This window comes from Nipponia nippon, unplaced genomic scaffold, assembly GCF_047370975.1.
Source record: "Nipponia nippon isolate SJK-2023a ecotype South Korea unplaced genomic scaffold, ASM4737097v1 scaffold_4, whole genome shotgun sequence".
NCBI lineage: Eukaryota > Metazoa > Chordata > Aves > Pelecaniformes > Threskiornithidae > Nipponia > Nipponia nippon.
This window is the reverse complement of record NW_028262358.1, coordinates 3,052,418-3,065,534: the sequence shown is the minus strand read 5'-3', so window position 1 is coordinate 3,065,534 and position 13,117 is coordinate 3,052,418. Positions and strand designations below refer to the sequence as shown.

Genomic DNA, 13,117 nt, shown 5'->3' with positions numbered 1-13,117 from the left:
GCCACATGTAGACTATGTGTTAATAGCTGGAGACATTAGTTTAAAGGAACATATCCCATGTGTTTTCATTGGATTCCACAACATCACATCACCCAAACAGAATTAGGTGTGCTCCCTTACTGACACAGATCAGAAAAGAACCCGTGTATAAGACATTGTATTTTAATACCAAGTTACTTAACGGAGCTTTGATAGGTATAGAGTAGTATCAAATTTAAATGTATTTGAAGGAGTCTGATCTAACTTCCCTATAGACATCTTGACATTTTATAAAGAGAGGCCTCATTCCTGGTAATCTGGAACAGACAGTCACAGCTGTCAGGGTAATGAAGAAGAGCAATTAACGGGAGGTAGCCCAGCAAAAGGGCCTAACCCCCATGGTTCTTACACTATGCCAGCATGGATGCTTTTCGGAGTCACACTGAAAGAACACCCTGAAGAAAAATTAAAATAAAACTAAAACTAAGTGGCTATCGTTACAATGTGAAAAGGGAGACAAGTCAGACAAAGCTCAACAAGATAGAGGAACAGGTGCTCCACAAAATGAGCAACATGACATTCAAATCTACAAAAGGAGAAATGGTAGTATTGTTATTACTGCACATACATGAAACAAGGCATAACACTCACAACGAATAACACGAAAGTTCTTCGATAATGCTACGACAGTAATCACATACATACACGTAAGCTGAAGTTGCCTCTATACCTTTTGTTACATCTTTTTAATTAACCGTTCATATATCAGGCAGCAATATTTCAACCGCAGCTTAGAAATAAGACAGACTATTTTTTGTCCATAAATATACATAAATGGTTTTTAAAAAATTGTCTCATTACTATGTATAGTTACTTAACAGACTGGAAAGGCTCCCAAGGTTTAACAAACAGTCTGATTACATACCTCATAGACCACCACCACATACTCTCCTGCGAGTTTAGCTCATAGTTAATTACTGTATACTCGTAATTAGCCATGTGCTAGCCTCGTTCTGTGTGGTAGCACACGGCTATTTATAATATTACAATCAGTTAAATGCTAGACTGCAGGACAGTAAGCAGAGACCCTGCAGGAGAGCAATGCTGATAGGCAGGAGGTCTCTGATGGCATGTAAGTACCCACACAGAGTACCAGGAGCACTATATGGCGAGATTATGTTTGCAAAGGATATCTTAAAATAGCATAACAAGCGTGAGAGTTTACAGTTTACATTGCTTTTATCAACTAGAGATGCACAATCTCCTTACATCTGGGGGCGGGGGGAGAGGTGTTGATGTATGCACACAATCAAAACCATTGTCTGCATAACTGTTAACTGGGAACGCTGTCACAAGATGAAGCTGTGTAGCGGGCTGTGGCTGTTTCCATCTCATGCCAAGATGAGTCTCACAAAACATTTGCAAAGGGCAAAGGGCACAGCTCTATTTTCCCTTCCTCCCCTTCATCCCACAATCGCAGCTACCATGCCAGTGAAAAGCATCCAAATTTAAAATACAGTCTGAAATAAAGCAGTGCAGTAAGGTTCACATTCTTTGCCACAATTTCCAACTGTTATGCCTACACAACACAGCAAATAACTTACCTCGAATTAACCCATGTCCAGAATTCCCTAGTTTCACCCAGGCACAGCATTTATGGTCTTATCATCCACTTTAATCGTGAATTTCATCCGTTTCGTTGCTGAGTGCCACAACCTTAATTAATGTAGCTTTCTAAATGTTAATATGACATGGTAACAAAAGAGTGTTTCTGGATGAACTGCGATTTCCTACAACCACACAGCACAATTGCATGCAGTCTGACAAAGAAATGTGCCAATTCTATTTGCCAGTTCAAACGTGCTTGTTGTAGTTTTAGCAGTTAATTTGTGGCAGTCACATTTGGAATATGGTGAAATATTTTCAATGGCTCTCACAGAACCAGTTTTGTTGACAAAGTTTACACAGTGGAAAAGAAAACAGCATTGATTTGGCAGCTTGAAAAAACATCCCTGCTCCTGTCCACAGCTGGTGTCTTTGCCACTGCTGGATATTTTGAGGATATATTTGTTTGGGAAACATGAACAAAATTATTTTCAGAAGTTCTTGGGTTGCTAGTATGTTATTTTTGCTTTGTTTCATTCGTTAACTAATCCTAATGAGCGATATTGTCAGCTTCGTTTTTTGCAGAAATAAAAACTAACCTCTAGAGTACCACGCTTTGAAGTTACAGGCTACCTATAAAAAAAGCTGGAAAAATTCTGACCCTGTTTAAGTCAAGCCAAGAGCTGTTAAATTCAATGGCTAACAACTGGGGAGGACTGTTGCTCAGAGCATCTAACAATAAAAAACAATCCAAGTTGCAGAAATATAGTTACTAAAATCAAAATGTACACAAATAAAAAGTAGCATCTGCTATTTAACCCACAACTTCAAGTATTTCCTACATATGGAGGGTACTAAGGCAAATATTTAAGAAGAACAAAGCACATTGCTTTCCCCCCCACCTTCACAATATCCAATATTTCCCAAGAACTGAAACATTCAGTGCCTGAAGGGCGTTTACAGTCCATTTTTAACATAGCCTAAGGAAGACCTGCTTCTCTGCTCATATTATTACTTTAAAGATGCATCATCATTTCCTGGACAGGCTCTCTTCGGAGCAGTGTTTATGAATAGGTTTTTTTTTCCCTAGACTCTTCTTCTAGGTAGATTTATGAATGCAGAGTTTTATTATACAAATTACATATACATAGCCCTCTGTACTGTGCTTGTGAAACCATCTTCCACAAGACCCAACTAAACTATTTTCAGTAGAAAATGGTGCTCAACCACTAAACTGTTTTGCGGATAACTGCAAATGCCTCCAAGTTAAGAACATTTAGTTCTGGTAGGAAAAGTCACCATATTTCTTACTCATCTTTCTATGAAACCTTAACCTTGATTCACTAGAGCCAAAGTTTTGTATTCCACAGCAATGGAAGCCACTGTTTGACTTTCAAAGTTAATTACTCTAAGCTGGAATAGGTATGACACATCCTTTAACCCCAGGCAGAAAAGCTATGCATGGTCTGCTCTTACAGCACTCTCAGATGGGAGTCCAGGCCTCTAATATTTAAAACTTGATGCACAAACTGTTTTTTGGCAAGATCCTGCTCCAGCCCATCTGCTAGTCTGACATGGTGCCCACTCAGAAGATACCATGCCAGTTTCAGTGGGGTACAGGTGCCAAAGACAGCTGAAGGGAGTGCCCTCCATAAGGCAACAGGTGCCCTATCTTTCATCCAAAGCTCTTCCTGTTAACATATAACACTGCTCAGAAATACATCTCCCACTGAAGGGGGGGGGGGGGAAAAAAAAAAAAATTAAACCTGCTCTCTTGACTTTCTGGTTTTACTTGGCACGCCAGGGTCTCAGTCCCTGACCGGAACTCTTGCAAGGTGGACTACTGAAGAGCAAGACAACAGCTCCCAAATCACAGATCCATACATGGGAGCGGGGTTGGGGGGGGGGACACGGACACGGACGACAACCCACACAATCAAAAACCAATACATTACGTGGCAGAACACTAAAGTGTAACAGTAATGATCTCTGCAGACTTTGTAACAGGCTATAGACTACTGTGTAAAAATGAGTTGTGCTTTCAAAGTTAAGACTTCTAGCCTACAGAGGACCAAAAAAAGAGGGAAGATGCAAGAGGAAGCAATCACCAGCAAGAACTCGTCGAGGCAGGGAGTATTTCCTCTTCAACAGATGGAGCAGGCTGATCCTGTACCATGGGGTCAGCCCCAAGTAATCACCGAGTAGGAAAATCAGACTAAACTTACAGTTTAGTTTCCCCACAGACACAGGGTGAAAAATTAGGTAATCTACTTGCCATATCTATATTTATACAGTTTAATATTAGTGACTAGATAAAAAGACTCTTTCTTAAAGTGGTGTTTGTCTGCCAATCAATTTATTTTCACACTAAGGTTCACACCTATAGGTACAATGAGACCTTTGCTGAAATGCATTTTAACACCTGAAGGTTAAGAAAAATCTATCCCTAACCAGACAGTTACTTGCTAGTGCTATTAGTTACAGGGTTTTGCTATTAATATTCTTCTTTCCATTGAGTTTATAAAAATCATGCTGAACATATATCTTTCAGTATCATTTTTACTGCATTTTTGTTTGCTGCACTATAGTAAATATTTTCAGTGAAGTTAATTTAAGCAACTGTTGAAGTACTTAACTTCTCTAGAACCAATTGCTAAAGGTAGCTGCCTAACACAAACCAAGGTATGAACAGTATGACAATGACTGAATGAGCTTCCATCAACGCTTCTCTTCCCCGACACATGTATGCCCCTGCTCACAGCTATACAAATTATCCATGGAAATTACTCTTTCTGACATAGAAACAAACAAACTTTCGCGCCTCAGCCTGATTCCCAGCACACCAAGCCTCAGAATATCAACGGCAGCATGTACGACAGTCCAAGCTCAAAAGCAGAAAAGGCCACAACCACACCTCTTCCCTACCTCCACCAGCAGCAGAGCTCTCTGTGCTGCTGGTATTAAAAGACAATATTCACCCATTTAATCACTGGTTAATGCTCAAGCAGACATTCTTTGCCTCTTCCTGGAAAATGGGGGGAAAAAAAGAAAAAAAGAAAAGGCTAGCATGCTGGCTATACTGGTGACAAATCTCCAAGCAGCGCAGCATTATCACCAGTTATAGCTTTATCAATATGTACTTTCCTGAGCTTCCCATATTGTAACAACACACACAAAAATAGCAGTCAAACAGCAACACATAAACACCTGCTGCAAAACCAGCTACAAAAACTGGTTTCAAAACTCTTAGTTTTCACCTATCGCTTACAAAGTTCCATTTCAATATACGGGTATAATACAATTAAAACACATTTACAATGTAATAAGTTCTATTGTAAAAGGCATCATCTAACAAACGTGTATATAAATATATATATATATATAAAAAATAAATATTTTCCAAAACCATCAGTTTCCACAAGAAAGCAGCCTGCAAGTAGATAGTGCTGTGTACAGCAGATTTCACTGTGACAGTAGAATCTTAACAAAACATCGTGTGACCTTTCTGCATTTAAATTCTCAGTCCAAATTGTGCATTAATAGAGTGCTTGCAGCAGGACTAGAGAATGATTTATATAAAGACTGGTGTTAATTACTGACTGTGATCAGGAAGATAAATGAGAGAATGTAAGGCTCTCAGTAGCACCCCTCCTCAACTCTTGCTTGATCTTCCAATGTACTGCCACTGTTCTTCACAGGGCTACAAACTAGCCACGAGACCACCAATGTCACGTTCTTCCCCAGTTGCTCTCCATTCTGCTCCCCCTTATGAAAGAGACAACACTTCTGTCTGAGGTGCCTGACAGCAAGTCAGCAGCAGTAACAAAAATAAAATAAAACTAACATACAACAGCATAGTTAATTCCAGCTTATGATTCATATTGCTCTTGCTACAACAAAAGCAATGCTTGAAAGAACATCTCTAGATGGCTTCTATTGCTTCTGGCAACAGAAGCAGCTCTCCTCTTCAGAAGCATTGGGAGGAATCAGTATTTGTAAGCCTTCTGCTACTGGATTTGCTCTGCTCAAGATAAAAATGCAAAGGGAATCCAAGGGAAGGAACAAGTCAACAAAAGAAACAGACAAGATGGCACAGACAGGAAAGAAAAAGAATAATCAGAAAACCAGGGAAAACATTTGTGAGGCAGGACAGAACTTGTAGATAGTGATAACTTTCAGGTACGTAATTAGAAGTTTAGAAGCCCTGCAACTGAAGAGACTATTTGCATCCTAGGGCTTAGGGTCAGTAAATGGCTTTCAGCAGCTTTGATTTAGTAAATAGAACCTTCCACAGAATGCATCCCTTGTAAATATATTTTGCAGAGATACCATAAAACTTCTCAAGAACATTGTTATAGATTAATGGAGTATGCAGTACTCTTAATGGGAAATTAAGCTATAACAACGCACATCAAAATCTTTACACCGCTACTGTAAAAATACTTATTAAAATATATAGCCAGCAAAGTTAACCTTTGCTTTTATAAAAGGGCTGTGCTGTTCATATCTGGCAGGCAGTCTCCACTCTCCTGTCTTGCCCACCTCTCGACAGCTCTTTCTGGGTTAACTTCTCACTGAAAGTTTAGCGGTCCTCTCACATCTTGATGTATATGCACTAAAAACTAGTCTGAACAGCACAGAGAAAGAAGGTGCCTCTCAGCACCAAGCACCCATATCTTACTCTTAAAGGTTCTTCATCTACTTCATTCCCCTTGACTCTCAAAGACATCTAAACCCTCTTGTAGGATCAAGCCCAAAAAAGCTACTGAATGGTATATTTTACATAATACAAACACATATCAGAGATAAAGAGGTGGACTAAACAAGAAAGCTTCAGTCAGTGTCAACACTTGGGGATAAATCTTGCCCATTTTCTCTTTTAATTGTAGGATGAGCTTTAAGGGGAACTGAGCCTTCAGTTCAGTGTTACATGTAACATTCACTACCCCTTCTGAAAGGAGAGATTAAATGACCACAAATACCATTATAAAAGCGGCAGCTGTATTTCTTCAGCTATGCTGTCACTAACAAAAAAAAAAAAAAAAAAAACCACACAGAATAGCAATACCAAGAGCCCCAGACTGCATTCTCACTCTCAACTAATCCACTGACTGCTTTCCACCTCAGTTCAGCAGGAGCCAAACTGCAACAAACACCACAACACATGAAATCACCTCAGTGGTCTGTGTGATCAGGCAGAAAACTAATCAAATCTGCATGAAACTGACTGAATCCCACATGCTTTACCACCCACAAGGTCTGGTGTGATTTGACTGCAACAGAAAATGAGCGAGCTATATTCCAAGTGATTCAGGAACACATTTTTTGTCTTAGATGTGGAGAACTGCACCCACTACAACCTTGCTTTCTGCATTGCATCCCCAGTTGCCCCAGTCCTTCCTCTCCATGGGAGCCTTCTGCAAGTTTCCATCTTCCTTTCCTTTACCCTTGAACCGCAATATCCAGAGACACCTTGACTTCACTTCTTAGCTCTCACTAAGGTCTACTTTTCTTATGGTAACATCTCATATATGTTCTATGCACAGCATCTCTCAAATGTAACCAACTGATGTTCCAAAGAAGGTCATAAAAAGCTATCAGATATATCTAAAGGAAAAATAATGTAAATATTTTAAGTGCACTAGCCTTTGACTCCTCTGTAACTGCAGTTAGTTGAAACCCCTACCATCCCCACTTGTTCAGTTTGCAGAGCAGTTAGGTACATGTGAACTATATAAATTCCAGACGAAACCAAACCAGAAACTCCACTACAGGAATCTATCAAATGCACTCCAACTACTAACAGCAACATAAGGATTCAAAATAGTTCCTTCAGACAGCCTCAAACCATGCACTTGGTGAGGCAATTCAGTGCAGCAGACCACACCAAATCTAGTCCAAAGTAAAACAAACTCTCAACTTAAATATAGGGTAGACGTAGGGCCATAGACACCAACTGTTGCCATTTACTCATTCACTTCTGTTACACCGAACTACTTGCAAACATATTCACAGCCTTAGTTTCCTCCAGGTTTTTCAGTGACTGCTTACTTTGTGAAAAAGCAGAAGCAGTGGCATTCAGGTTGTTACTCAAATCTTTTTGCTTCATTTACACAGGCACTCAGTGGAACAAAGTGCGCTTTCCTCTTCTTTCGAGAAGCCAGTTTACACCTTTTTCCCCTCTAGAAAGTTTCTCCACTCAAACCTGAAGTCTAGATGCAACTTAAGTCCAGGTGCACAAGTAAAATTGTCCACCCTCCTGTAGTTTACAGCCACACATTAATAGCTGCAAGAACAGTACAACTGGGCAACCACTTTAGAGAAGCAACATCTGACCGCATATGGGACTATCACACCATGAAATAAAATATGAGTCTTCAGTTGCCATTCAGTTCTTTGTGATTAACCATAATGGACATGAAGAGAAAAAGAAAGAGGGAGAGGAAGAACACTTCAGTGCAATATAAAATGTTCCTGAACAGCTCAAAGCAGACAAGTACCATGAGATAGCCAGACACATGTAACAAAGATCACAGTAAATCTGTCACCAAGAGACCAGTGGCACACAAGTTCTACATTTATGTCTGCAAATACAACAAGAGCAAACATGCTAACCCTTCTACAGAAAAAGCATACTTTTTCTCTGTACAGTAGGTGCCTGGTGCTACAATTTGACACTGATGCACAATTCCTTCACCTCCATGAAACCACACTGAATCTAGCACAGCTCTGCAGATTTGAAAGGAGTTACTAAAGACAACAGAATTGAATGAAAGCTTGTCTCATTATAAAAATCTGGAAATCACACTAAGTGGAAAGGTCATGCTGCATAACAGTGTATGATCAGATTATTTTCCGACAAATGACTCATTATGAAGGAAAAAATCATTAAGAGATCAACTGAAAAAATCCAAAAGTGGGAAACAATCAAAACTGTATTTTCCATGGCAGAAACACACAAAAAGGAAAAGCTTAAAAAAAAAGGAGGTGTTATGCATAGGAGTGACTTGCTTATCAAGTTTTAAACATTAATATTCCAAATAGAGAGTTAACATACACTCTAACTTAAAAAGATCATGTTTGGCTCCAGGGACGATGTACTAAACTGTTTCTAGATAATTCTTTACTGCTGTCTTAATACAAGCTCAATTTAGTCCCTAACAGTCACTGTGGACTAGTTTGCTTGTATATATTTGTCGGGGGGGGGACACACACCAAAAAAACCCACACACATAATATTGCCTTGAAAACAGGATTTGCTCTTTCATAGAGACCAGCAATAGTAACATACATTATATCCCCTCCAGTGACTCAGAATGCCTTACAAACTGCCTTTCAGAACCATTCATTCCTTATAAGACACAGACTGAGTGAAATGCAGCAGCTTCTTCTGAAGAAAATACAGAAACATGTCTAGGCTATAGCAAATAAAGAACAGCATTTCCACCTCTGGTGAAAGACTTTAACTCAGAGGCAACACCCAGGTAACTATTGTTACTGTTATGTTTCTCGGATGAAAACCGATTTAGTCTTGGCCAGAAGATAACATTTCCAATAACCAGAAACCCAGAGCGCTCCAGAGCACAAGACTGGCACGAAAGCATAGCCGTTACTTTGAAGAGCTACTTTGAAGAGCATTGCCTGGCAGCGCTCTTCGGCAGTCTGACAGCAGCAGCACCTTGCCTACCCCACGCAAGCTCCATAAAAAAGTGCACTAGGAGCCAGCAAACTGGGCTGGGCAGCCCACGGAGAACACGCTGCACCATCAGCAACACTTTGAACAGCAAGGATGCCCAACAGGGCGCTGCAAACGTCAGAAAACCACCCTTCAACACAGACGACCACCAGCACGCAAACAACAGTAACTTTTAAAACCCATTCTGTCACATTCATGTCAGAAAGTTACAAAGAAATTTGCAAGTCATCCTTCCAATCACCACCAGGATTTTACCTAAATAGATCAAGCCAAATCCTCCCTGGCCGATCTGACCGCCCAGCCTCCAGGCTTTTCCTTCGGTGTCTTTCAGGATCATGTCTTTTGGGAGAGGAACTGGCAGCTTGCTTCTGCCGCGACCCTTAGGCGGCATCGCACCTTGACGGGGGAAAAAACGAAAGAAAGAGTCGACTTTCGTCAGAATAAAGAATATCCCTCGATGTCCTTTGCCCAACAGGCACCGAGCGGGGGGCCAGCTCTCCGCGGCCCCCACCCCGGGCGAGCTCTCTCAGGGCGGCGGCCGGGCGCCGGGAGGCTCTCCCCCGCCTCAGGGCCTATCAGTCGAGCGGCAGGCCGGGGCGGCTCACTCGCAGCGGCCTCCGGGACGGGGGGAGCAAGCGGCCCGCGCTCGGCCCCGCCGCCCTCTCCCCTCACACCCACCTCCGCAGGACCCCCGCGGCCTCCCACCGCCTCCAGCCGCAAACTTCCGAGCCGGCAACTTCCCGCAGGCCGGGCCCAGGCAGCGAGGGCCCGCCCGCAGTCGGAGGAGGAGGCGGGCTGCCGTCTTCCCGCGGGAAACCCCGGGGCGGGGAAGGGCCGGGCCAGCCCCAGCCGGGACGCGGGCTCCGGCCGCCGGCGGGGCGGGCCTCCCGCAGCCGCCCTGCTCCCCTCAGCGAGGCGGTGGCCGTCGGCGCGCGCGGTTTCCCGCTTCCCCGCAGCCCGCTCGCGCAGCGCTCCGCGCTCAGGCGCCGGCATTTCGCCTCGGCGGGAAACGGAGAAGGTCGATGGCGCACCCGGCCCCGCCTGAGCCCCGGCGCTTCGGCTGCCCCTCTTTTTAAGCTGCACTTCACGAGTGAGGAATTTTTTTTTCCCCTCTTAAAGTGCCTTGGTGCACATAGCAGTCGTTCATCAGACTGCTCCCTGCCTGAGGTAAAAAGGGGGATTTCCGTGTGCAGCAAGGACTTCAGGAACTGTCGTGAAGTCACAGAGCCATCAGGGTGCCACCCCTCAGCCAGGCCACTAAACTTTTACCTCAAGATCTTTACATCAAAGGTCCGCCACCACCTCTGTTGTACTACAGGATCATTTCTACACACAGAAACATAGATGCTTAGCCAAAGCCAACATGCGATGCCTCCCGTGTTTGCTCCGGTTGAGACAACGTAGAGACTTGCACTGCAAGCCATCAGCAGCCCCACAGCGCAGTGAGAAGGGGCAATGGCCACCTCACAGGCCAGTGAGCCATTAAAGAGGACAGATGCAGCTGACCAGGGCATGGATCAGCCCCATCACCACCATCAGCTTGTGAGTTGCTAATAAAGGACACAGTTTGATTTTTTTTTTTTTTAACTCCCCAAGCTCACAGGGCATACCTCTGATCACAAGCCACCATCCTGCATGAGCTTTGCTTTATTAATAGGGTCCACCCACCCAGCCAGCACACTATATCTACACAGAGCTCACTGGGGACCACCACATCTTCCAAGCAATGACTACAAGTCCTTTTACCAAAAAAAGTTTGAGACTAATCAAAATCCACATCATCTTCAGCAAACATAATTTGCAAGTGAACTTAAAAGTGGTAACACAGATTGTGACTGCAAAGTATATATTGCCATCAGTAGAGTAGGCCTTAACAAAACCACCCTTTCTGCTTCATCAGTCTTGCAGGCTTTGTGGTTTTACCATTACTGAAAGGACCAGCTAAAGCATTGCTAGTAGAAAGCTCAGCCATAAACCAAACAAATTAAAGATTGTCATAAAACATTTCATAGGGTTTCTCCCCTTTGCAACAGCTGTCAAAACAGGCTGTAGGAGAGTGGTGTGGGAGTTGGTTGGTTTGTTTTTTAAAAAAAAAAAAACAAACAAATAAAACCAAACCACAGATACTGCAGCAGAGAAACCATTACCACTCAGTGGAGAGAGGTAGCACCTTTATTCACTGCGACCATTTGGGCAAAGCTCTCAGGATATCTGTCACTTGAGATAAGAACCACCATTCTGCCATGGGTGAAGGATCTTTTCAGAAGAAAATGGTCTTCAAATAATTGCCTGGGAAGCAGAAAACCAACCTCTGTTTAAGGAGAAAGCTTTTTTGCTCAGCTTTTGCAAAGATGCATTCACATGATTAAACTGAAACGAAAGCATGTATTAGAGGGCTTACTGCTTCTGAGCTATGTTCCCAGCCCACAAAAGTAAAACATCAGGATAAGAAAGTGAAACAAATCAGATGAGATTTGCATCTGTCTTGTAGACAATTAGCAAATACCAATGATAGCATTAGCTTGCTGGCAGACACCTACATTTTTATATAGTTTAAAGCTTTTTTCCTCAGTAGAAACAGGAGAAAACCCCATAGCAAATTAAAACACTCAAAATTTGCAGAAATTATGTAGAGAAAAAAGATTAGTTATGAATTAATAGAAAGATACATGATTGAAAAGAAACAAAACTGATTAGATACGCCTATTTTTATTTTAACTACACAAGAGCTGGAGTTTATTTCCCTTTTGTTCCCATGAGACCATTAAGAATACACTAACATCAGGAAGTTAGTGGAATATATTGATTAATGAAAGGTTGGGGTTCAATGCAAAACTTTACAGTTCAGAAATATAAGTTGTTTTGAGCTTATTTAGTGTTTTTTATTCATGAGCAAGGATAAGATCACAAAAAGAGAACAAGTTCATGCCGTTCTGATGAATAATGAAGTCATCAGAAAAGGCTATTTTAAAAAGAGTCATTATAAGCTAATAGCAAAATTAAAAGTAGAAATAGATACACAAGGGTCTATTTCATTGTTAATGAATACAGTAGCATATGAAATCTGTTACTGCTTTTGAAAACTGAAGTCAGGCTACATAACATCCCTTCGACTCATACAACATAGATACCTACGTAGGTAGCTGAGGTTTAAGGTCTTCAGTTTTTAATTGAAAGTTTCTTTGTACTACTAAAAGAAAAGAAATAGCATGTTTATAGCTTCAACTCTATCCAAATTCAAGAGTACCTGAAGTCTTAGCCATCTTTAACGTCATGCAGCTCTTTCAGAACTTGTACAGTTTAACATTACCATGTAGAATAAAAAGGTTTAATACATGGACCTTAGAAGTCACAGAAAATAGTTGTGGGCTTGTTTGGTGGGTGGTGTTTGGTTGTTTTTTTTTTTAAAAGAGAGAGAAAAGACATAAGGTTAAAGATTTTGAAGCTTTTATCATTTAAGAGTTAAAAAACCCTCAGAAACAAATATACTAGAATGCAACAGAAACTAATAATATTACTCAGACAATAATAAAAACAAAAGAAAAAGACTTACTAAAAAGAAAAGTTTCCTGCATGTACCAGGCTGCTTCTGAAGAATAAATTTGTCTGTCACATAAATGAAGATGGTTGTTAACAAACAACCATAACTAGTAGGCTCACAAAAAAAAGTATGCAAACATCACTAGCAAGTTTTTCACACAATTCTGCTCTGGACAAGGCAAAAAAAAAAAATTAACACATATATCTTTTTAAAAATCAACAAAGATCAAAAACTTTACCTGAGAAAAGCTCTAATCAGATTAGAACTTGATACTAAAACCTTTTGCCCTTATATAT

The 13,117-nt window shown here is 41.4% G+C and overlaps 1 protein-coding gene across 6 annotated transcripts in view; it reads right to left on the bottom strand.

Moving 5' to 3' along the window:
* VRK2 (VRK serine/threonine kinase 2) overlaps window positions 1–10,300 on the bottom strand; it is a 47,276-nt gene extending 36,976 nt beyond the window's left edge. For 2 of the 6 annotated variants that reach the window (XM_087775551.1, XM_087775554.1), the window contains exons 1-2: window positions 9,959–10,134; window positions 9,536–9,676 (exon numbers count right to left, since the gene is read on the bottom strand). In XM_087775551.1, coding sequence (XP_087631677.1) covers window positions 9,536–9,671 — 136 coding nt within the window. In that variant the 5' untranslated portion in view covers window positions 9,672–9,676; window positions 9,959–10,134. Of the gene's footprint in view, window positions 1–9,535; window positions 9,677–9,958 lie in introns of all 6 variants that reach the window. The other 4 variants (XM_087775553.1, XM_087775552.1, XM_087775549.1 and 1 more) reach the window with 4 other exon arrangements.
* Window positions 10,301–13,117: the final 2,817 nt, after the last annotated feature.